The 25,958-nt window shown below is 31.6% G+C and overlaps 2 protein-coding genes and 1 long non-coding RNA gene across 3 annotated transcripts in view; 2 read left to right on the forward strand and 1 right to left on the reverse strand.

Annotated features, from left to right (window-relative positions):
* Positions 1–25,958, reverse strand: part of LOC129917873 (sodium-dependent nutrient amino acid transporter 1-like) — a 268,552-nt gene that overhangs the window by 56,826 nt on the left and 185,768 nt on the right. The gene's annotated exons all lie outside the window — the stretch shown is intronic.
* Positions 8,458–8,910, forward strand: LOC129917883 (uncharacterized). Its single transcript, XR_008772892.1, has 2 exons — positions 8,458–8,668; positions 8,748–8,910. It is a non-coding gene; the product is annotated as an uncharacterized LOC129917883 (long non-coding RNA).
* On the forward strand, positions 14,293–24,366 carry LOC129917878 (uncharacterized). Its single transcript, XM_055998081.1, has 4 exons — positions 14,293–14,659; positions 23,281–23,468; positions 23,531–23,751; positions 23,803–24,366. Exons 2-4 carry the CDS (start codon positions 23,281–23,283, stop codon positions 24,246–24,248), a joined length of 855 nt encoding a protein of 284 aa, XP_055854056.1. The 5' UTR covers positions 14,293–14,659; the 3' UTR covers positions 24,249–24,366.

Genomic DNA, 25,958 nt, shown 5'->3' on the forward strand with positions numbered 1-25,958 from the left:
TCAAGTAAATTCATTAATCCGTTTTGATGAAATTTATTTTTCAAAATCAATTAAAATATTTTTTTAAAAATCCAAAATTGACTTTTTTGAAAATTTGTCTTAATTCTTCAACTAAAGCTATACTAAAACGTTTATGCAGACAAATTTACGTTGAAATCCGATGATTTACGAGAAATCAAGAAAACGGTTCTATGGCAGGTACATATGTTAATAACGGTGGAAACAATATTTTTTTTCATATAAGAAGTAGAAACTTTATATACATGTTATTTTAAATCAAAATCGTTAGAGCCATTTTTGAAAAAAAAATAACTTTTTCTATTTTCGTCATTATGGCAAGTAGGTACCTACCGTTATTTTTGGTAATTAAAAGTAAAATTTCAATTTTGCCTCTAGGAAATCTTAAACTCATAAATACAAAGTTTTAAGAAAATCTCTCCAGTAGTTTAGGGTTTATACATTCAAGATAGATACAGACAGAATTGTGAGACCCACTTTTTTCGAATTCTCTATCATCGTAATGGCATGTCTCGCGTTCGATTTTTTTACGAATCCTAAACTTGCCCTATAGTACCCATATCAAGTACCCATAAGCAGGTTAATATTACAAGGATAGCACCAAACTCCACATCATACAATATATTTATCGACAGCGCAGTGTTAGTAACCATGTGGCCCTTGTGTATTAAGATCCATTTGACTATTTATTTTGACATCGGGTTCCACACCCTGAGAAGAAACGGGTCCCCATATAATTGCATATTCACTTCCGTATTTTAATAATTTGAAATGATTTTGAGTTGTTTTGTTGTTGCGGAGGACGCCAACCGTTTCAAGAAATGGCTCCGAACATCCTTGCACCTCCACCACCATATGAAAATGTTTTGTGCGCTGTTTTGTTGCTGCGAAGGTGGTAAAGAAAAAAGTGGTCACTGGGGTGTATACGTACACGCCAGTTAGTAGGCGTGTTTTGTAAAATATAGTATTCTGGCTTAGGTATCGGTCCGAAGACAGTATACATTCCTTATTTTAATTTATTTTTCAAATGTAACCCCTGTAAAACCTTCGAAAGAGACCAACACCAACGTTTGTAACACGCACTTTGTTTGACCTTAAGAGAAGTCTGAAAAAAACTAATTTAGATTTATTTAGTATATAACAGGTAATATTTTAGCCTATTATCTCTTTTATTGTTAATAAACCAACAACCAACCATACAATTATAATTATTATAAACAAAAAAAAAAAGTTTAAAAAAATTGATTTTTTAAAAACAAGTTCTGTTTTATAAAAGTACAATCGCGTTTGCTACATCCCACACAAAAATTCTGATTATATCTTTTAACCAATCGAAAAAGTTGTCATGAAACTTCTAAATGAAAAACCATGCCATTTACAAGCAAACAGTAAATAAGCAAACACTTTTCTGACTTCACGAATTTGTACCTATAATGATATTTTTTTGTAGAATGTCAAAATGTCATAAATTTACCGAGTAAAAATTTTATGGAAAAAACCAACAATCTTGTATGGAAAAGGTGGCAATGTAAAAATTGTGTTTTAAAATACACTTCGCATCAACTGAATAAGCAAACATTTTTTTAAGGTTTCATCCAAGAAACGAGTAGAAGTGTATTTTGAATAGTGAATTTTATATGTAGAACTAAAAATATTTATTTGTATTATTAAATTATTAAAAAATTGTATCGCATATATTATTATAAATAAATAAATAGTGGTTTATTTGAAATTTTGTAGTTGGCGTAAAAAGAAGATAAAACCATACAAAGCCAAGACCTTCAAATATTAAAATGTATTCGCACTTGCCAACAAATAATGCATGCATATATGTACATAATGTATGTACGAGTATGTTGAATTGGAATGTTTGTTATGAATTTTTATTAGCCACTTTTTTTTTTGTAGGTACCAAAAAATGAAAACGGGTCTTTGACATTGCTTTACAAAGCAGTGTAAGTATTGTGTACATAAGTAGTCTCATTAATAGTTATCTGAAATAAGGTTTTATGCCCCGTCTACACTCTGACTACTCAAGGTTCTTTTGCCATAAAGAGCTCTTCATTTAACACCTAATCGACATGCTCGATGGTCACCACATGCGTTTCTGTAATATCAATCTTTACCCGCATTCAATTGCTCGGCTCTGGTATATCCACACTTTTCCCTGCGTTTTCTTATCGTATACGCGTCTGTCATTAAAGTTAATTTAACTTTAGGTTGTATAACATGAAACAAACGATTATGGAAAACCAAAACAAAATACTTACTGAAGAAGCCATCACCTGTCATCATGTATGATGATATATCGTAGAATTGGTGACAACAACGACGATGGCGACGCGATGCAACATGAAGCAAGAATTGGTCCTGGTAGCTGCGAGACAATTTTTCATTGAATGATTGATAGATTGAGTGCAGATGGTGTAATAGTACACTCATTAAACTAGTGGCGCCGTTTTTATAGGAAGAGAAGCTTGAACAAAAGTGCCTCTGGTATATATGACAAAGTATGCATCGATCTCATGGATTCATTGGTTATGCATCAAAATCGTTTGTTGGGAATGTTCCTAATGGTATCGTTTGGTTGTGTAACGCAATGAACTGGTTTACATCCCAGACGGGCCTACAGGCATGCGTTTAATGACATTTTTTGTTGTTGTTATTGTCGGCCTACGGCTAAGCCTATAGTGTTAGTTTCATAGTTCAGGTTGTCTTTGATCTGGACAATTGCACGTGCAACGTGCATATCAAGCTGCATTCGTTTTCTGTTCATGGATCCATTGGTAGTTTGGTATTAGCGACAGAGACTGAAACAGGTTTTAACATTTAAGGTATGTTTACTTCTAACAAGAATGCCTATAGGCGTGCGTGTAAAGTGAATGTGCCTTCGCAACGAATTGTTTGAAGCAGCCTCGATTTATTTGATAAATTTAAAATAGATATTTGTAATTGATGTTAAGTATTACGAACATTAATTCATAGCAATTATTTTTATATATTATTCTAAGTGACACCTTGATAGTCACAGTAGATGAAATATTATAATTATTATGTATATATAGTAGGGTGGTCGTTATTTTCCAAAAATTGGAATTTCTATGCTCCCAAGGGCTTATATGGTTGGAAATAAATAAAAAAAAATATTCCCCAAGTTTCAAGTCTCTAAATTAATTTTAACCCGTGCCGAAAAGCGGTTGAAGTTTCTTATGGGAATAACATGGGGTTTTTGACCTTGTCCCATCAAATTTAAATTCCAGCCAAACTATTCGTTCTAAAAATCTGAAACTTGGCAGACTTATACCTTATAGTTGTAGCAATCATGTGGATTTTTTTTCAGATTTTTAACTATTATAGTTTCGGATATTGAGCTCGGTAAAGAAAACCATTTTTTTTCAGACTTTTTTCATTTTTTTTTTTTTCAAAAAAAAAAAAATTCCTTATTCGTTTATGAGTAATTCCATGTGAAAAAAATTAGGAAAAATAAAATCTTGTTGTGTCATTTTTAACGGTTCCTTAGCTCAAAATATGAACTTCTGTATATAAATAATCCCCAAAAAAAAATTAGCAAGTGAGTAGAATGAATTAATTCCCAATGTTTTTTTTTTGCATTTGTAGGGTGATATTTAGACCTTTCCAAAACCGTTATTAAAAATGAAATTAGTACTTTGTAAGCTGATCTATTACAAAAAAGGTGAAAAACACATTTTATTTTTTTTCTAAAAAACCCATTTTTTATTTTTTTTTTTCAAAACTATTTTTGAAGTAAAAAATTATGATCTTTTCAATAAAAATTGTTTCGTAATGATTTTTTCACTTTTAAGCTGTTTTTTTGCAATTTTTTATTTTGATGATTCAAATTTGTACATAAAACGGCACGAGTACGATAACTTAGGCGACAAGAATTGATAACGGTATTTTGTAGAGGAGTTCAATACAATAATTTTTTACTATGGGAGAGGGGGTCTATCTCAATTCGTTTACGCGGGAGGGGCATTTTTTTTAAATTTGACGTAAAACACTAAAAAAATTATTAAAAATCAACGGCAACACTTACAGTTATACAAGATTTTATGACATAGGTACTTTCCTATATTCTTTTCACATGGAATTACTCATAAACGAATAAGGAATTTATCATTTTTTTTTTTTTTTTTTTTTTGAAAAAAAAAATGAAAAAAGTCTGAAAAAAATGGTTTTCTTTAACGAGCTCAATATCCGAAACTATAATAGTTAAAAATCTGAAAAAAATCCACATGATTGCTACAACTATAAGGTATAAGTCTGCCAAGTTTCAGAATTTTAGAATGAATAGTTTGGCTGGAATTTAAATTTGATGGGACAGGGTCAAAAACCCCATGTTATTCCCATAAGAAACTTCAACCGCTTTTCGGCACGGGTTAAAATTAATTTAGAGACTTGAAACTTGGGGAATATTTTTTTTTATTTATTTCCAACCATATAAGCCCTTGGGAGCATAGAAATTCCAATTTTTGGAAAATAACGACCACCCTAATATATAGGTAAGAATTTACAATTTTAAGGAATTCTAGTTATAGAATCGTTTCTATGGATAAGAAAATTAAAAATGCTCTGATAAAATTGAACTCCAATACTATAAAAAAACTAAATTTCTTTTAAAATTTCAAGAAATGCCTTGTTCTTCAAATGAAATAGGTATACTTACAAAGTTTCAATTTTTTTTTGGGACTGATAATTTGGGTTAAATGCTACTACAAAACATAATTCCGTAAGAAACTTCAGTTGCTTGATGAAACCTAAAATCTCTTTAGATCTTAAAACCTAAAATTTTGAGAGGAATTAAAAAAAAAATTTGAAAAACTGCTACTTGGCTCTCGCCTTGTTTGTATACATATACTGTGGCGTATACGTAACATTTTTTTCTATTGAAAAATTTTATGTTAATATAAAATTTTTTCGTTAAATAGAAAAAAAATGTATTTAAATATGTTAATAAATAAAATGCACGAATGGGTCGCACGAACTTGCTCTTGGAGTTAAAGTTGCTTAAATTTGTAAGACTTTTTATATAGAAATTTGGAAAATGTAGGTACCAAGCATATAGCTAAAAAAAAAAAAATAAAATTCGTTTTCTTTTTTTAAATAAAATAAAATCTGAAATAAAATTGCCCTCCAAAACAAGTATGCAGTTTTGATTGTTATGTTAACATGCATTTTTAGAAAAAAAAATTTCAAAATCGTTAGAGCCGTTTTTTTTAAAACTAATTTTTTATAAATAATTTTTTGGAAAAAAAGTTTTAAAATAAAATTGGTATGCCATTTTGTAGAAAATTGATCAGCTCCCGTTTTTGAAATATTATCGTTAGAAAATGCAAAAAAACGTTTTTTTGACTACTTCGGACCTTATTCTTTAAAATAAGAGAAATTGTTAGAAGATATTTAGTAACGGTTTCTATAAAAACTATTTTCCTTCTTTCAAGAACTTTTTTAATCTTTCCGATATCTTTGTTATTGTCCGAGATATCTTAAAATGAAGAAAGTGGCTTTGGCTTCATATATCATAAAGGAGATAATGTCGTTATAAAATTTATGAAATATGAAAAAAACTGAGGATATCTCTGGAAGTAAAAAAGATATCCAAAAGATTTAAACAGATTTAAAAAGGTGGAAAAGAGTTCTTATAAAAACCGTTACTAAATATGCACAAACAATTTACCTTATATAAAAAATAAGGTCCGAAGTACTGCATTTTCTAACGGTAATATTTCAAAAACAGAAGCTGATTAATTTTTTCTGACTACGGATTCGAGTTCAGCACAACGAAAACCTTCAGAAAAGTATTTTTTTGTTCGGGCAACAAAAAAAAAGTTTAATTTTGTTAACCAGTGTAATGATTTTCAAAAAAAAAATTTTTCATTGAAAGATAGACCTTAGCTTAAAACTAGCATTTGAATTTTTTAAACAAAATCGTTGGAGCCGTTTTCGAGCCGTTATTTTTGGTCCAAAAAAATTAATTCCAAAAACCCCTCTGGAGAGTCGCCAAATAACGCTACATACCAAGTTTGACATTAATCGGTGCATCCGTTTAGGCTGTAGTTACTGATACAGACAGACAGACAGACTGACAGACTGGTAGACTGACAGACTGACAGACAGACGGACTTCCGGGACCCACTTTTTTGGCATTGTCTACCATCGTAATGTCATGGAAAAATGTTATCTCAACTTTTTTTTTGTACGAATGCATAACTTGATATATAGTACCTATATCGCAAGTAAAAAAAGAAAAGAATATTAATTACAGCGGAAAGATACATCAACTTCAGTATAGTCAAACTATTTCAATTGAGTGAGAAAATTTGAGCATATTTTCTCTGTTCAGTAATTTTGATAAATTGGCAAACGGTCATTCTTTATAAAGTTGTCTTTCCACATTATACAGTGTATATTGTATAGTCCTTAATATTAATATACTAAAACATCTTTAATTGCATCACAATATTCCAACAACATGGATTGCTATACTTATACTCCATTCAATATGTAGTGTACCTAAATAAACGCGCAATATTTATTGTCGAAGTTGTTCGCATTTGTTGAAAATTTATAAACATAAAAAAGAAAATGTTTGCAGAATATAACAGAAATGGAATCAGTTTAATTTTTTGTAGGCCAAGAATTAATCTCAACCATCATTGCCCCTTACGCACGTTAACTTACCTCGAATGCACTCCAGCATCGATATCAATACATTTTCAAGTAAAATTTTACTTCATAAAACAAATCACGTACATCGGTCGTTGAATACGACACCATTTGACCATTTTGACGTATGAACTAAAAGCCGCCACTCCACTCCATGCCACCGGTGTTCGTGTTCCAAAAGATAAGAGTTTCTTTGGCGCGTAAATAAAGTATAAGTATATAAAACCTTCAGAATTGCCCCCAACCCAGTCTTTATGGAATTCAATTTTTATTTTGGTATAAACCATTGAAATATAAAATAGGCAAGTTATGGTCGTTAATTAGCACTAAAAATTGGCAATATATGCGATTGGTCAATGCAGCGCGGTTGCTAAATAAGTATTCTGATAAAAACTAATGAAGTAGTTTGTCTTAGACAACTTGGCTAAACTCAGATTTAGAAAGGCGGTCGACGACATTTAATCGTTCTTCAGAAATGTAAGGCTTTGATTTAATATAATAATGCAAGGAAGTTCAAATGTTTCTTATAAAACGTTTTTTTTTTTAATTTTTTTTTTTACAACCGTAGCCGTTTCTGAATATGTCTATTACACGAAGAAATCAGATATGTTGCAGTAACTGGTAAATGTCATAGTAACGAAATGTGAGTTTATATCACAGTAACCATTTAATAATTCTGTTGTAAAATAATTTGTAGAGTTTGATATAATACAGACATTTAATTTTTTTAAATTTCAATTACCAAGTCTGTTTGTTCTGATTGTGCTACAATCATTGTGGGTAGAGTTGGACTAAAATCAACTCTGGTATTTTTTTATTTTTGACAGTGTTGAGCGATTTTTGTTCTAGTGCCAAGTTGCAAAAAAATGAACTTTTCACTCAAATTTTAATAAGATTTTCTCCATAAAAATATTAAGAAATCCTTATAAAAAAAACTTATTAATCGTTGCTTTTAATAAGATTTATTTCCGAAGATTATCATTTTTATCAAACACATAACCAACTTAATTGATATAATAGAATATATCAATTTTTTGCTACAAAATTTCAGTGCGAAAAAAATTTAATTTTCCAATGTTTTTATACATATGTATGTACATATATAAAATTGTGCGAACTAATTTTTTGTATAAAGCCTAATAGTAGGGGAGCCCAGGAAGGGATTTCGCGCGTTACTCGAGCGCGTCAGAAAATCATATGGGGAGAAAGCTTGTACTCAGTAATGTACTCCTACCAAATATAAAAGCTTGATACAGTGGTCTGCGTTGTGGGCAGCCCGTCAGATTAGTAAAAAAAAAACGATCCTCGGAAATACTCGAGCGCGTCAGATTAAGAAATGGTAGGTTAAGTACATCTAGAAAAGTGTATATTTCAATAATCTGACAATTTGAGCGTGGCATAAGAAAATGGGAGAGGCACAAAGTTGTAAAAAAAAAACGTCACCTCGAAATACTCGAGCGCGATTAACTTTTTTTTTATTCTGAAGGGAATTTTATCAGGAACACGAAAAACATATAATCTGACGGTTTTCATGGGGCAATATAGCCAAAATTATCGATAAAGCATGAACGTACAGTAAAAAAAAAAAATACAATTTTTTGGTTCGTGTTGCTGAGTTTTTAACGTTTTTGTCGAAATATCTTAATTTTGTTTGTCTTATTTACTTACACTTATTATGTGGATACGGATTGACTTAAAAAAATCTAAAGAATTCATTAAATTGGTCAAAGGGAATAAGCCCCAAAGGACGTTTTATATGGAATTTACTATCGGAGAATATCCAGTCCGGTCCAACACTCAAATTTTTGTATCGGAGTATAACGTGACATTCTTAACTTTATAGCAAAAGCCCCATCTTTAATAAATATAGAAGCTCTGATCGTCTGGTCATTACGTAATGTTCTTAGATTTGGGGTATTTTTTCTTTCGTTAAAGACCAGACGAGCAAAACTTATGACTTTAGGTACGTTTACTTTTTAATAATATAATATCATACGAAAGAAAGATTATCAAGTAAGTATCATTACCACTTTTGCTTACAGAAACACGAGATGACGACAAAGTTGAACAAGTGGAAACCAACCTGGAAGACGAATCCAGTTATTATGAATATTAAATTATTATTGATTGACCTTTGTATATAATATGTATATAATGTAAATTTTGTATTACATCCAGTAGGTAATAACCAGAAGAAACGAAAAATATTGTTTTATTCAAAAACTGTCTAATTTTTTTTTAAATTGTCAGATTAGCAATACACCTTAACATAATTGTCAGATTATCATTTAGGGTGACTCCAACATCGAGCTGAACATACAGTAGAAAAATCTGACGCGCTCGAGTAACTTAAGTTAACAATATTTTTTTACATTTTCAAAAATGATTTATAAGTGTAGGCCACGTCCAAATCGTCAGTTATTCAAATTGAACACTATTAGGAGTTCACTGAACGTACCCTCTCAAAATCTGACACACTCGAATAACTTTTTTTTTTTAATTTTGTCTACCGCTTTTTGTAGCCACCCACCACTGTCTTATCGTCAGATTAATATTTATCGGTTATCACAAAGTCAATGCGAGTATACCCTATTAATATCTGACGCGCTCGAGTATTTCAATGTGGCAGTTTTTTTTTACATTTTCTTAACGTGTTTATAAGCTCTTATCCCCACTTAAATGGAAAACTTCCATATACTTTTTTTCGTTTAAGAACCTAATCTTCGCAATCCAATAGGTCCCCATGGCGCTCGAGTAACTGCAAATTTAGCATCTCGGGCTCCCCTACTATAAGAATAGTTCAAATTTATTTCTTCAAAAAAATCCTTGCTAACGCTCGCAATTTATATCAAACAACTTATCACTCTTTGTACCAATTTAAACTGCCGCCGAATATTGGTCAATTTATATTCAGTACATTTTTAAATTCTTCTACGGTAAGCAGAGCTATTTTAAACTTTTAACTAGGAATTTCTCCCCTAAAAAATACTTAAAAAGGAAATTGACAAGTTTTTCGCTTTGAAACAGTTCTAATGACCATTTGCTTTAACTAAATTAAGAATCGACTGCAGTTACATACATATCTATAGTTGATAAAAAAGTTTTGTGATTCCTAAGGTAAAGTTCATAGTTACCTCATAGCGAGCATCGTTGTCTACAAAAATTCGTAGAAATTTAGCTTTAGAAAAAATATTTATTTTATGAACGTAACAATTTTTCTTTCAATTAATTTTAACAAAATTCCGTATCAAACTCTTATTACATACTTTGTGAATAAAAAGACAAACAAAATATTTATACCCACTAAATTTTTAACAGCTGGCATATACCATATTAATAGACCTACAAATAATCAATTTTCTTTTTGAGATATCAACATTCAACAACCTCCTTAAATTGCTACCGTTAAAATCATTTCGACTGTAATTACTTGAACGTTGACCTATTTTTTGCTCTCATTTTCAACCATGTCATGTTTAATTGATTGTCTCGAATTCGAATATTAAATGAATCCCCAAGTTTTTTTTTGCAAGAAGAAGTAAAAGTATTTACAAGAAGGTTTTTTTAATGTATTTTGAACACCTAAATAAAGATCATTCTGTTTAAGTCATTATAGGTACAAAAGTTGGATGAATTTCATCATCTTTTGACTACCATCAATCATCATACATCATCACTTCTTATTAAGAAACTCATCATAACGTATTTTTCGACTTCATAACCATAATATGCCCTTGTTGAAGGTCGTTAATAAATTTATAAACAATTTAAAAACCTGATCGTTTCAAAAAAAGATGAATAAAAAAAAGTTATTTACCTTTAGTATCTGACACAATCAGATAAATAAGAATCTGTTTGCTTTTTTTTAACTTATTGCAGCCATCCGAGACGAACTCCGTCAACTCCTAATAAATACAATTCGCATCATGGATTGCACTTTTTATAAAACTTTCACTTATTTGAACGCCACCTATTCGGTTAGGTCAGTTTTATGACCAGCATCATCGTTCTGTCAACATTGCAGTTGGTTGCATTCCACTCGAATGATTCTCGCGTTGGCTTGCTTTGGAGTTGAGGTCTTCGGACCTTAAAAAGGCCGTTAACCGCTATATAAAATCTATTTGAATTTATGGAATGCATTCAATAATGTAACTAAAAAGAGAGCCTTATAGCAACGGTATTGAACGACCAAAATTTGTAGCCGTTGGTGTTGTACTTATCTACCTATAACCAACAAATTTAATTTTCTACACATGGTTGGGCCAATAAAACAAAAAGCAAAACCCTCTATCGAAGAAACTAACCTGGGAGGTAGCGTTGTAATTAAGCAGATAAGATACATAAAATGCATATACATTATAGGTCATACTAAAACAACGACCAAAATTATACTCTCTACATTAAAATTAAAATTAAAAAATATTTATCAAATATTTTAAGCCTTGTTTACTAACTAAATAATAATTTTTTTTCATTCAATTATCTTAAGAAATGTGAAAGTTATCCACCATTTTGTAAATGTCGAGTAGTTTTTTGTCGTAGCACACTCAACCTTAATATTTAATTATTAAGTTTTTAAAATTTCTAATATGTACCAATTTGTACCTACTTACAATTAATACACATACGAGCTTTAATACACATACGAGCAAGAATGTGTCAGTCGTTCGTTCCTGCAGTCCCTTTTTTTTAATAATAAAAAATAAGTAATCAAAGAGAATACTAAAATGTTAGTGGAATATTAAAAAAAAAACTCTTTTCTCGATTTTTTTTTCAACGTTAACTGTTGAATTGAAGATTTTCGGATTATTTTTATTCGAAATTTAAGCGCCTTTATCTCGAAACAAGGTTCTGATATTTAAATGTTTCCAATTCTGAGGTGACGTCATGTTTTTTAAAAATTTTGGAAATTGCAATAAAAGCTTCTTTTAAAAATTTAAAATCCTTTGAGTCAAAATAAAACCCAGAAATTCGGAAATTAAAAATATAGATCTATTGCAGGTTTGGTATTTTATTAGATCTAATTGATTATTTTAATGCTGCATAAAATATGCAAATTAAGAATGGAATGATAATGCTCATCAAAATTCAAATCATATGATTAATTATTCAAATATAGAATACCTACATAAATTATAAACTGTTAAGGTTATTATTAACGTATATAGTTACGTATACGCCACACGGACCCTCTAAGTTCAAAAAATAACAAAATCCAAGAAAAAAAATGAAAAAGTCGACTTCTTTGGCTTTTTACTGACTTAATATTGTCAAAACTCAGTTCAAATTTTGAGAGAAGAGTATTTTTTAAATATTTGATTGAAATATCTCAAAAATGTCAAGTAACAGCATTTTTAATTTGCGATATAGGTACTATATATCAAGTTATGCATTCGTAAAAAAAAAAGTTGAGATAGTATTTTTTCATGACATTACGATGATAGATAATGCCAAAAAAGTGGGTCCCGGAAGTCCGTCTGTCTGTTTACAGACAGGTCTGTAAACGAAGATACAGCCTAAACGGATGGACCGATTGATGTCAAACTTGGTATGTAGCATTATTTGGCGACTCTCCAGAGGGGTTCTTCGAATTAATTTTTTTGGACCAAAAATAACGGTACTTGTCATATACCGATTTTAGTAAAATTGAAATTGCTCAAAAAAGGCTCCAACGATTTTGTTTAAAAAATTCAAATGTAAGTTTTTTAAGACAATGTCTATCTTTTAATAAAAAAAATTATTAACGGTACTTGCCATAGAACGGTTTTTTTTTTAAATCCGATTATCGCCGATTTTGCTAGTTCGATTTTAACGAATATTTTTGTGAAGAAGCATTTATATAATTTTAATATAAGCCAAAAACAAAATTTAAAAAAAAATAATTTTTGGATTTTTAAAAAAATTTTGAACATTGAATTTTTTTGAAATTTTGTTTTTAGATGTTGATTAGTGATTTCTACAAAATGGCATACCAATTTTATTTAAAACCTTTTTTTCCAAAAAATTATTCATAAAAAATTAGTTTTTTTAAAAAACGGCTCTAACGATTTTGAAATTTTTTTTGTTTTCTAAAAATGCACCTTAATATATCAATCAAAACTGCATACCTGTTTTGGAGGGCAATTTGATTCAGATTTTATTTTATTTAAAAAAAAAAACGATTTTTTTTTTGTACCTATAGGGGGAAGTGGTCACCCTTCGTACACGGTCACCCTTCGTACAGTGAGCATAAAACAAAAACTAAACGGTATTCAAACACGTGCTTACTAGTGTGCATAGACATAGTAGGCGCCGAGCTGCTAGATAAATTTTGAATCCTAAGTGCAACGGATTCGGTCGCCACGAGACTTTTAGTGTTTTTTAGTGCTCTGAGTAATTTTTTTATGTACATTTGATGTCATGTTGTGTTTAAGTTAAGTATGTTTTTGGCTAAACATTAATGAAGAATTGTTTATTAAAGTGTTAAATTCGTGTTTTAATTATAAATAATGCAAAACCTCAGTACATTTTTTCAAAAATCGATTTTTCTGCATTATGTACAGCTTGGGGAGCATTCGTACAGTCAAACATGGGGCACATTCGTACGCATACGTATGCCCCCCAATAAATTTTCTTGAGCAGATAACAATCAAAACACGGAGTTACAGTTTTATTGAAATGAAATTTAAACCTATAATAAGTTTGTCGCATTCTATAGTAAATTAAGGTTGGTTTTTTTATATAAATTTGTTTTAGAATCGTCGAATCGCAAAAAATTAAGTTTTTTATTTGTTTTTGTTTTTTTTCTGAGTCAAGTTCAATTAATTAATAAATTAATAAGTAATTAAATGTTTTAAAACTCATATTTGGCATTTGACAAATCAAAAGTTAGTCAAATTAACGTTTTAAATATCCTGTACGAATGTACCCCATGTGCTGTACGAAGGTACCCCACGGGTGGGGAGGATTCGTACAAAAATCTAATTCCAGTAAAATGGCTATAACTATTTAAGCCTTTGACTTAGAAGTGTCAAATTTTTTTGTAAAGTGTAATAATATACATATTACAAATAAAGTCCATTTTCTCGAAGCTGGAGTGAGTAAATAAATAACTAAAAAAAAATAAGTAAAAACTGTACGAAGGGTGACCACTTCCCCCTATAGTAGGTACCTACATTTTCCAAATTTCCATATAAAAAGTCTTAAAAATTTAAGCAACTTGAATTCTAAGAGCAAGTTCGTGCGACCCAGTCGTGCATTTTATTACGTTGAAATTAGGATAGAAAAATTCTTCGAAAATATATTTCAAGAATCTCTGCAAAAAAGTTTTAAAAACTTTTTTAACACATTAATAAAGACATTAAATTGGCATCTATTTCTTGAAAAGGAACGCAAATGTTGGAACTGCGTTGAATTTACGACCAAAATGAGATAAAAGAGACTTCGATGAAATTTTGTGCATATGCACAAACTATTATATATATGCTATTATATATGCCTACTCATAATTTTATTTTATTTCTCTAACACTACCTCTTGTACTATAAATACATGATGCAGCTGCTTGTAAATAGTGCTGGTGCTGAAGCTGACTGATATAGTGCGTTTTTTTTCTTCGTAGGCTGCGTTATGACATAAACTCCCACTTGGCCGGTGTAACTTTTTGTTTATCTTTTTATATTCGCCAAAGGCAGCAACAGCTGCTGCTTCTCAGCTTACTTTGGCTAAGCTGCGTGCCTCACCTGTGACTCCAATCAGTTTAATTCCAATCGTTGTCTTGGATTGGTCGACGTTACGTTGCGCCGACTTCGTCGTGGCTTAACTATTCGATAACACTTCGTTAAAGTTTGGTCGTTTTATATTTTACTTTGATTTGTTTTCGGAAAAGAATTTATTGTTTCTTGGCCCTTGGGTCTTCCCCGACGACACACTTTTTGGATAAAGACCGTTTGACATCAATTTGGATACAAATAAGGTGAACAGCTATTGTTAACAGAAACGCAAATTTGGTTTGCGTTTTGTTGTATTGTGGGAGTGTAACATCTTTACAAATTGTTCTTTGCTAATTTTAAATTCTCATCGAGTATCTCATAACACGGATTCAAGTAATGAACAGATTGATTTCCGTACCTTAAAACACCGTAATAATGTTTCAAGTTTGATTTAGGTTCATTCAACTCTTAATTAATTTTGCATCAGTTAATAAAATATAAACTTAAATGAATAATGCAATTAGATTTTCCAATATTCTTATTTTTGGCGTTTTTACTTAAGTTTAAAAAAAAAGAGATAACACATTGAGCTCTGAAATATTGGTGCTAAAAGTGGCAGTTTCTCCCTTAAAATTTTATATCATAAATATTTAAAGTTATCAGACCCCAAAGGTTTGTTAGAAAATATCTAAGTATGCAAACAAAAGATATTCAACCAAATCTCACTTCCAAACAAAAGCGATGATTTTTTTTTTGTTGAGATTTGTTGCTTTCTTAGTCTTCTTTGTGAGATCAATTAATGGGCTTGTTAAGAACAATAGAAAACTATTATGTATGCGATAATTATGAATAAATCTTTATTCTGCTCAAAATACAAAGTGTGAAGGCGTTTATCTTGGTGAGGTCTTTATAGACGAAGGTCTTGGTCGTGGGTATTATTCATTACATTGAAGATACTCTCTTTATCAAGATTTTAAGTTTGCAAATGTGAAAAAGAAAATTTAAATTTTTGTTTAAAGTTTTTAAATTTTGTGTTTAACTGTAAATGTTGGTATTTACATAAGCCATAAGGAAGTGCATATCATTTTTTTTAAATTGCTTGTATATTAATATTGGAGGTTTTGAAAATAAAAAAAAGTATGTACGAAACTGCTTTCAAATTATTTTTCTCTAGTTTTGTCGTTATTTTACCGTGAAATTGGGCTGTTTCAATGTTTAGTTGCTAAAATAAATCCGCCTTATGTGAATCAAATTTGATATTATTACTACATCTACATTTAACCAAATCAACAAACACTTAATTTCAGTATTGATTAATTAATTTCCTGAAATAAAAGATAACAGCTTATTACAAAATCAACAATTTATTCATTTTTAGAAGTTAACATCATCTCTTCATTAAACATAATTTGCACAGAAACCGAAATGACTGTTTTGGTTGAATAGTTAAATAGTTAAATAAATTCCAAAGCCATCATCATTATAATCATTTGCTACTTCACTTCTTCAGAAATCACTATTGTGCTTATCCCGAGTTGACCTCGAAGATTTGGCAGCCGCATCGAATTTGTTTACAATGTAAATTTGATAGCTATTGATGATGCTTTGGAATATCTTTTGAAATGCATAAATTTAAACAAAATATTTCACCAGATTGCTAAGTGGTTTCTTCAAATAAAACAAAATTAAATCCACGACTGAGTTGTACGTTTCTGCTGTTAAGAACATTAAAACATTTTTTTGCTCAAAGAGATAATTTGATGGAAACAGATTAACAGATTTCTTTTTCACTTAACTGCCGTAGCTTAAAATTATTATATCAAACCCTGACTCATAGAAAACTATCTATGAAAAAGATGTTAGTTTCTTTGTATTTATTAAATTTAACTATATGTAAAAACAAACTTGGGAAAGGTAAAAAAATTTTATATGGAAAATATTTTTTTCAAATTTTAGTTGATCAACAATTATGTTCCATGCCTTTGTAGTGTTAGAGCGTTATGCTCAAATAAAAACTCCTGCTCAAAATTGACACACACCTCTTAACTTTTGTAATAAAACCGATGTACATTTTTTTAAGATGGTTTTAAAAGTCTTGTGAGTGTGCGTATTTTAGTGTATTTGCTTATTTCAGTCAAATGCTAATCAGCAACAATAGTAAGAATGAAAAAGAAAAAAAATCAGAAAAAAGTGACAGTTCTTTCCACTTTGAACTCGTGCATCAAAATAAACTGCGGACCAATTGTATTGTTTATTGGCCCGCCATCCTGTTCTAGAATACCACACAGAGAAAAAAAAATAACAATTTGTATAGTTAAAACCGGGATAACTATTTTAAATAGTCATTACTGACTATTTAAATAGTCACATATAACTATTTTAATATTAAAATTGACTATTTATTAGTTAATTTCGAGAATACGAGGGCAGCAACTTTGGACACTTAACTCAGGTCTAGGAAAGCTTACTTACTCCATACGTGTTTCAAAGTAGAATATATCCCAGGAAAATCTATGACCCACCCCTAAAAAGTAGACAGACAGACTTCAGCAAATCTCTCCCCAAACCTTTTCTACGCTCATTCCATTCTATCACATACATTTTAGCTCATTCTTGTCTCATTTGAGACAAGAACCATTATACTGAGATTTAAGGTACTAATAGGTTTCTTCTGTAGAATAATTAGAGTGTGCGTTAAATTTTAGCATGAGTGTTTTTTTGCAAATATATCTTAAAAAATGAAAATAAACCTTTCCTGTCAAAGGCTTTATTTAATTTCTTTAATAAAAACAATGAAAACATAAATTTATTAAAATATGAAACGTAATTTTATAAACAAATTTCTAGCTAAAGCGGCAATTTTTAATGGGTAAAGGTTTAAAAATGCATTTTTTCGTCATTTCCAACAATATTTTCGGTAATGCTTTGAACAAAATACAAAATTGTTTGAATCAGCCTAATATACATAATTCAAAATAATAAATAACTAATCAGCTTAAATCTAATCAATTCAACGCATGCATTTTTTTATGATTAAACAATTAAAATAAGACGAACTTATTTAAAACTAAAAATTTCTTCGGTTCATCAACTGTTAAATGCGTCATCGGAATCCAAAGTTTGAGAAATATCTTGGAATTTTTAATACATAATTTGCCGTTTTAATGTCTTTTGTAGATGTATTGCTAGCTTAAACCCTCGTTTAAAAATACACCGGTTTAGCGTCTCTAAAATTTATAATATGTTAATAAAATTCATAGGATCGTCAAACTTGAGAAACTTGTAGGCAATTTACACTTGAAAATTAATCATTATGTTTATTATAAATTTCAATCCAGATAAATAATATGATCGTAAGTTTTATTCATTGACATAATACAGAAATAAAATTGATTATGTTATGAGTTTGAAGATTACTGTATGCATGCACATTTGAAAGTAAAAGTAAAAGTGGGTGTTCACTGTTCACAACAGGAAATCATCACACCCCAATCAAGACCCAAGCCAATTTCATATAATTCAAATAAAAATTGTAAAGTTTCTATTTGTATTACAGCTTACAAAATTATATTGTACTTTTTTTTCTTTAAAATGTTGAACCAAATTATTCACACTCAATTATGCTCTAGTACAGATACATGAACCCTGATCTAAAGGTCGTTGTTCGAAGTTTGTATTAATGAAGCAATTATTCGGCCACAACCATACAACAGTTTGACAATATTGTTGCCTAATCACAGTGCGTGGGTAGGTTTGGTTATTTGTCAAGAAATATTGTGCATACAATAGGAGTTTCTTCCATTAATTATAATTTGTACTTGGTAATTAATTCATTGTGGGCGATTTCACTTTTGTAGACTTGCTTTGCTGAACGTGATTGTATTTGAGTAGGCATAGTTTTACTTGTGACTATATGATGACTATTGAAAAAACTATGTAATAATTTGGCGGGTTAATTTGTACCAAAAAAATAAGTTTGAAATATACACCAAACACAAAACAAAACTACGAAACGATGGTGGAGATTTTTAAATGTGTAATGTGTATCACAAGTTTTGAACTTAAGCTCTTGCAAATGCCAAAAGAAAGTGTTTCCTGAAATATTATCATCCATTTTTATAAGTAAGGTTAGAAGGACCATTGACCAGGGCAAGTTATATTATTTCCCTCGCAACTCTCTGAATTGATTGCTTCCTCTATTAGGTCTACAGTTTAGTTAGGAAAAGGGCTAATATGACGGCAGTTGAAAGTACATATGTCTACTCTAAGCTTTCCCAGAAAATGTTAGGCTTCTTCTAACATAATAATCAAGTGTGGTAATTGGGCGTTCAAATAAAGTGGTGAGGAAGACCGTTTAGATTTAGTTTAACTGGTTAGCTATAGCAGGCGATAATACCCCTCTTTAGGTATTGATAGTATGCTGTAATAAATGTAGCTTGTTCTCAACCGTTTTTTAAAGTTGGTATTCAACTCATAGTCAAAGACTTGCCTAACTGCATTCCTTCCAAAATGTTTAAAGGGGGTCTCTTTGTCAAATAAGACTTCCAAGTAATTTACTTTTCTACTAACTTGCTGACCGGCTTAAAAGTCATCAGCAGTTTTGCGTGCTGGAACACTGTCATTTTGATAGCGATGGTAAAGCAAGGTAGACAAGTACAAATGGCGACTTAAAAAAAAGTATAATGTTTAAGATCATAGGTGGTGGATGGTTCAATGGTTTTTATAGATTGGTAGTTAAGGAGAGGTGCATTTAAAAGCAAAACAAAAATAGGGCTGAATGAACGTTTTCGTGGCTATAGGTCATAGGTATTCCTTAAAAGATCAAGTAATCGTATTTCTGTAAGTTTTATGAATTCGCTTATGATCAAAATCCTTTCCCTAAGACCACTTGATACTTACTTAAAGTGATTTTGCATTAGCTTTGGTTGCTTAATGTATAAAATGCATCTTATTTAATAATTAAAAGATATTGTTTATGGTATGGCGATGATGCTGAAATTCAACAAAGTACATATATTAAAAATCATAAGTTGCAGTTAAGTCAAAAAGCAGGTATTGGTTCATTATTTTTTAACTTTGACATGATTAAACTTAAACCCATGCAGCGTCATTTCTACACTGCTCTTGAGTGATCCTAGTCATTATGCTTGTTACTGTGATTACCTCTTTTATAAACCTTGGTGTTGAATTCTATGTTAGTGTTCCTTTTTCTTGCTCTACTTTGCTCTATTAGATCAATTACTGCTGCTAAAATGTATCGCTGGGTTAAGTTTGGAAAAATTTTTTTATTTGGTATATCATCGTTTTACTTATCTCTAAGTAAAGGTTCTTTATCTCTTGATGTTTTAAATCAGTGAAAAATAAATAAATCCATTATCCATTCCTATACAATAATCCAAAACCCTATATCAACCTTCTAGTTAATCGAACAAAAGCCATATAAAGGTCATCATCATCACATCACAATCCAACATCTTACTCGCAACAAAAGTATAAACAATTTCGCAACATTCCACCTCAAGTAAACCTACTTTGTTATATGGATAACTCAAAACACCAGTTTCTGAATTGCTTCAAGACCGCAACTTAAACGAAGTATGACACTTGTTTTAAATCCACCGTTCAGGGTTATTGTCATAAATTTTACAGTGAGCAAGAAATCTCACGACAAACAGAAGATTTATGCATGTTGCTTGAGATATGTATAAGAAATCAGCAACACTAATGAACAGATATACAACTCTACAATGATCACTCCAGTTGTTGTGAGATCCCTAGTTTTTTTTTCGCATTGCTGCTTACTGGTTCCATCACATCACAATCAACAAATTGTATAAGACCCGACACCATCACCGTCATCGGCATCGCCACCACCACCGCCACCGATCGAGGCAACCGGCTTCTCTACGCCACAATTGAGCGCGCGTTCTGCAAACGTTTAGTTTAAAATATTTTTATTGATCCCCTGCAACTGCTTCATCGGATATACTGGGAAACTTAAATGAAATGTTCAATTCAGCGTATAAAAACCAATAAAAACCTGAATTAAATGCCGATCGTCTACAACAATATGACTTCTGGGAACAGCATTAAACTTGGACGTTAAGTGCAGCGCAACAGAGCAGCGTTACGGTATAAAACTATACCCATTACAACATCGCTCTACGGAAGGCGAGCGTAAAACCTGTCGCCTGGACCCGATGCTACAAATAGCCTTTATGGAAATTATAAAACACTACTGGAACCGCGCCGATACCAATTACTCTGGTGGTTTGTCCAGTAAATAAGAGAGGCTGGTACCTACATACTTTGCAGCAAAAATTACGTAAGGATTGTATGTGTTGTGTCTGACTGGCTGGACAGGAAGTTAAAATCTTAATGTTTTGTTTACAATAAGGATGGCACTGAACTTGCTCCAAGCTGCATTACTGTCATGCAACTTTCTATAAATCTGCGTATTAAAGTTTAATACCAGATACCATCTTATTCAGATATAATTATATTGCTCTGGACTTAATTTTAAAATAAAATTTTCTCTCTTTGTTTTCTATACAATTATTAATTAATTAATTGGATTCGCTTCACACCGTTAAACAATATGGCGCATTGAGGCGCCTTCGTCTTTGGTGTTCTCCTTTTCCGCTTGGTCTTGTACGAGCTTGAGAAGATGACGATGAGCCATCTCGTATACCAAACATGGTGCGTGCATGGTGCTGGTGCATCTGATGGTTAGTAATTAGAAACATGCACTTGAACTTAGTGTCAGGAATGGAGTTGTGTAGGTATTGAACATCATCAACGTGGGCGCTGACTTGAAGAAGATGTTGTTCGCTTGCATGCAATGATATTCATTCTTGAAGATTAATGTTTGTATTGTGTTATATTTGGCTTACAAAAATTTCACATCATCTGGTTGAAAATACAGATGGAAAAGTGAAAATGCTTTTAGGGTGGTGCATTATGAAGATAATTAATTCATGTCTTCTTAAAAAAAAAAAAATCAAAGACAATATTTACTGGGTACGTTGCATTGTTTGCGAAAATATTTTAACATGAAATCTAAAGAAGACTTACGTTTGTTACTTTTAAGGCATCGTTGCACAGATAGCATTATTAGCGTTACGTTGAAAAAGGAGGAGGTATTCAATTCGTCTGTATTTTTTAAATTTTTTTTATGTTTGTTACCTCATAACTTTGGACTGAGTGAATCAATTTTGATAATTCCTTTTGTATTGGAAAGCTGCAGTGTGGTCCCATTTCAATTTCGTTCAGTTCTGACTATAGGAACTATTAGAAAAACCATAAAACCATGGAGCAAAGCTTATCCGATATCTGTAATAAGCTTTGCTGATATTATTTTTAAAAAATTCTTAAGTGGCAATTTAGTGCTGCATCTTATACCTAAAAAAATCTTCACCATGGCCTCGACCAATATAATAAAACCGTCGGAAAAAAACAAGGAATGGTCAAATAATGTCATCTCGGCTTATTAAAAACTCAACAATTGCAATTTTCACTTAAATTTTCCAATAAAAAAAGTTACACATACGCCACAGTGTCCCTTTAAGTTTTCTCTAAATTATTATTCTTCTTTCTTTGATTCGGCGCTGTTATGATCTCTGTTATGATGATGTCGAAGGGATGATAACTCTCTCACGTATCTGCTTCACAGTATTGAACCGCATGTGGGGTTCGCCGATTGACCTAAGAAATCGGCGTCAAACCTTTCGGTTTTGTAACCAACTGAATGCTGGTGTTTTTGCATTTGCTTGTACCAGGAGTTTTTTAAGCCTTCCTTTCTTCTTACTTCGCGATCGTATTGGAACATTGCAACAACGTTTCTGATTCTCAGGATCTCACCTTTGAACATAAAAATACGGTCGTGTAGGCTTCTGTTCTTTGTACTTCTGATTCGATCAATCTAATTTACTATGTAAGAGCTGGAGGCACAAACGCGAACAAATTATGACCCTATTTACAGTTATTTTATAGGTTGTGAATTTTGTTTCGTTAAGGAAAGCTGGATTTAGCCTTATAAATAAAAATATATAAACCCATTCTTAACCCAATTCTCAATGAAGAAAGAGCTGTGTGTAACAGTGTAGTAAAACACATTTTGGATACCAGCCTAATTAGCCAATTAATATTTACATAACTTTATTTAATTTAACTCATTAATGTTTTACTATAGAAATCTAAAGTATTTATTTAAAATTTGTTCATTTTGCAAGAGCAAAAAATGTTTTTCTTTAATTTATTAAGCCAATTTAGATTGTTTTCGATACCTATTCAGAATTCAGAACCTTACAATGCCTTACTTCTTCAAAATTTCTATTGATATACATATTTACCATAAACCTACTAAACCTCATTGTAAATTGTGCAATATTTAACAACCAAATATCATGTTTTTTTAAGCCTTCTACGTTCATCAAACTTTTACCAACCAGAACCACTCACCTATGAACAATTTGATTTCGTATATGTCGAAACCCACAGTATTCATCATAAGCTTATTAGAGGCTAAACCACATTGCAAGGGGCAGTTAACTTAATGCTCAAATGATTGCATCGAAGAATAATTTTCACTTTTAACCAAACTGATATACCTATCGTGCACCTGAGCCACTGCGCCGCCACAGGTCGTCTTGAAATAAGTTTGCCATAATTTAATAGCAAAAGAGTATCATTATAGACTAGCTATATGCAAAGCAATTGATATTGCAGCAACAGTGCGCACACCGCACCGCACGTTCCATAAATTATTTTAATAATGTCTTTGACGCATGGCTTCAACACCCGAAGCTTTTTGCTGTTTTAAACTTTACTTTCAATCTATTTAATTATGATCTTTTCTTATGGTTATTTTCGTATTCAATTTCAGATGCGCGAGAGAACTGCACGCACAATGCAAAGGCGTCGAGGCCCCAAGCTTCCTCTGCCAGTGGAGACTTCAGATTCCACTTATTATTCTATTGACACAACTGAAGATATCTATGGCACAAATATTTTGCCATCGCAAAGGTGCTACGTGGATCCCTGGGATTTAGAGAACTATGACTACGTCCGCAAGTGCGTTCATTTAATAAAACTTATTTCAAAGGACTCCTTAAGCTATTTATGTTGTTTTATAGGAAGATAGATGCAACCCCACAAAGTACGTCCATTTATGATACATCGATGTCTCCAAGTCCAGCTGGAGAACCAGTACCAACACAGTATTTTTACATGCCGAAAAGAGGTGAGTTGGACTGTGGAGACTGTTTTAGCAAGATGGACGAAGGAGGGCTCTTTAACACAGTTAAATATGATGACTATCCTGGAAGAGACTCAAGGATGTACAATACTTATGGTGGTATGACTGTAAATACTCTTTTTTGTATGGAAAACTTAAAATTTGTTTCAGACTTTGGCAGCTCTTCCCCCTCATCGGAGAGGAACAGCAGCTGCGGAGAAGAGAGTGTTGCCACTCTAAGACGTAATGCTAAGGCTGGATTTGGTGCTATTCCCCGAAGGCGGGGCATGTCACTACCGAAACCTGAACCAACAGTCGATTATCCTTCAGCCCCTTATGATTACTGCAGTCCATATGGAGAGACTCCATATGCATCTGTTTGCAGTGTCCCAGATTGCTATGAATGCTTGGCCCAGAACCACAATGCACTTCTCTACTCCAGCCCTCCATCGATCTATGAGAGTTCTTTTTATGGAAGCACTTTGAGTCGAAGATCTGAATCATTATACAGTAACACGTATGGCAATAAGTTTGGATTGAGTAAAAAAGGTCTGCTGCAAATCGACTACTCTTGCAGTTGGAATGACCTGGATCGTATTATAGGGAGAAGCTTTTAAAAATGAGTTTTGTTTTCGTATTTATGTATGTATTTTTTTGTTATTATGTTAAAGGGGACCTATGTATTTATTAATACATTAGAAAAACAGAATAAAATATTTTTTCTTTAAAAAATTACCTATGTTTTTGTTACTGTCGAGGAGAGTATTTTCATTCTGGCATCGTTATAAACTAAAGACTGAGATAGAAGTTCAAAAAGTGACAGTTCGAATTTAGAAGCAATATTTATTTATGTATAAAAAAAATAACTTTAAAAATCAATCCAACCAGCGGGTCATTTCTACTTCATCGTGAAAGTTGAAGTTAAAGATTCAATGGAAGTGAAGATGTTTCTATATAGTCTAAGAGCCCTCAGCTAATTTTGGGAGTGGAGGTATACCCAAAATATGAGTAGGTTTGCAATTTTATAGCCGTATTCGTTTTAATAACGAATTCAAAAGTCTACATTTCGTACCTATATGTCGGTTTTACCCAGATAAACTAAAGAATTGCATTCACCCATTCACAAAACCTTTTAATTCTGTTCGATTCTACAATTTCCAGCAACGCGGCAATTTTACCTTGATGGGCCATATTAGGCCACTTTCCCCTACTTGATAAACAAATAACGAGTCACAGGCATTTTAACCTCAGCCTTTCCAATCGTCGTTAAGGATTCTTTACAAAGGTACAAATGTATGTACTTTGTACGTACATACATGCTTCAACTACCTCGTTTGTGAACAACCACTTAGGTTGAGTTAAAATCATCGAGTTATTGTTATTGAGACAAATTATTGTGAACCTAACAAAATTTTGTTTCTGTCCCTACTTGAGTGTCAAAGTATTTATTTAGTTGCATAAGGTTCATTGCAATATGCAAGCTGCTTTTGGCTTGTATAGAAGGACAAGTCTTATACAAATCATTTTGGCACATACATAATTACCTACTGAATTTTCAAAAGACCTTCCTTCAGAGGCAATATCCTCAGGCTAAAAGCTTCTGATGAGCATCGTAAAATTGACTTACGGAGGCCTTCTTATAGCACAACGAAACATTTTAGTCAGGCCTTTACCTTGCTATGGAGGCAATCACTTGCGCTGAATGTAGTTATACGACCTTATACAGATGAGTTGTATTTTATTATTTTTTTTTTCTTTATTTCTTTTATTTTTTGAGCATTAATTGTTTATGTTATTCAATTAATTGCTTATGTTATTTCTTCTAAAATGATTCAAATAGATATATTTTATTATTGATGCGGATCTCTATCAATTTTACACCTAAAACAAAAACAACACAATGCAAACCAAAACTCAGTACCTATAGTCCAAGCGGCGACCGTCGAGTTACTTGGCTCATATGGTTAGAGGTTGAAATTGGTGTCAAATGAAAGATAAGTTGATACTGAAAATAAAAAAATAGGGTTGCCACTTCTAAAATGGGAACTTCCATGTGGCAACCCTATTTGAAAGGAAAAATTGTCACATAACTAATACATTCATATCTTTGTTGTTTGGCCAGATAAAAAATTTTTTTAAATGCCAAACGAAAGTGAAAATATTAAAAAAAAATTAATAAAATAATATAAAGAACGTAACCCTACAAATGTGGCTAAGACTCTCTTCTATCTAAAAAATGTCGGGTGCCACCCCGCAAATGCAGACAAGTACTCGGCAACCCTATCCAAATGCTAAAAAACGCAAAAATCAATAGTTGTCTGCATTTG

The sequence above is a fragment of the Episyrphus balteatus genome, chromosome 4 (genome assembly GCF_945859705.1).
Source record: "Episyrphus balteatus chromosome 4, idEpiBalt1.1, whole genome shotgun sequence".
NCBI lineage: Eukaryota > Metazoa > Arthropoda > Insecta > Diptera > Syrphidae > Episyrphus > Episyrphus balteatus.

What these genes read in the sequence shown, in the direction of transcription:
- LOC129917878 (XM_055998081.1), top strand. Translation starts at nt 23,281, where the DNA reads ATGCGCGAGAGAACTGCACGCACAATGCAAAGGCGTCGAGGCCCCAAG. An exon ending in AACTATGACTACGTCCGCAA is followed by an intron (nt 23,469 to 23,530) that starts GTGCGTTCATTT and finishes GTTGTTTTATAG; the next exon opens with GAAGATAGATGCAACCCCAC. An exon ending in GATGTACAATACTTATGGTG is followed by an intron (nt 23,752 to 23,802) that starts GTATGACTGTAA and finishes AATTTGTTTCAG; the next exon opens with ACTTTGGCAGCTCTTCCCCC.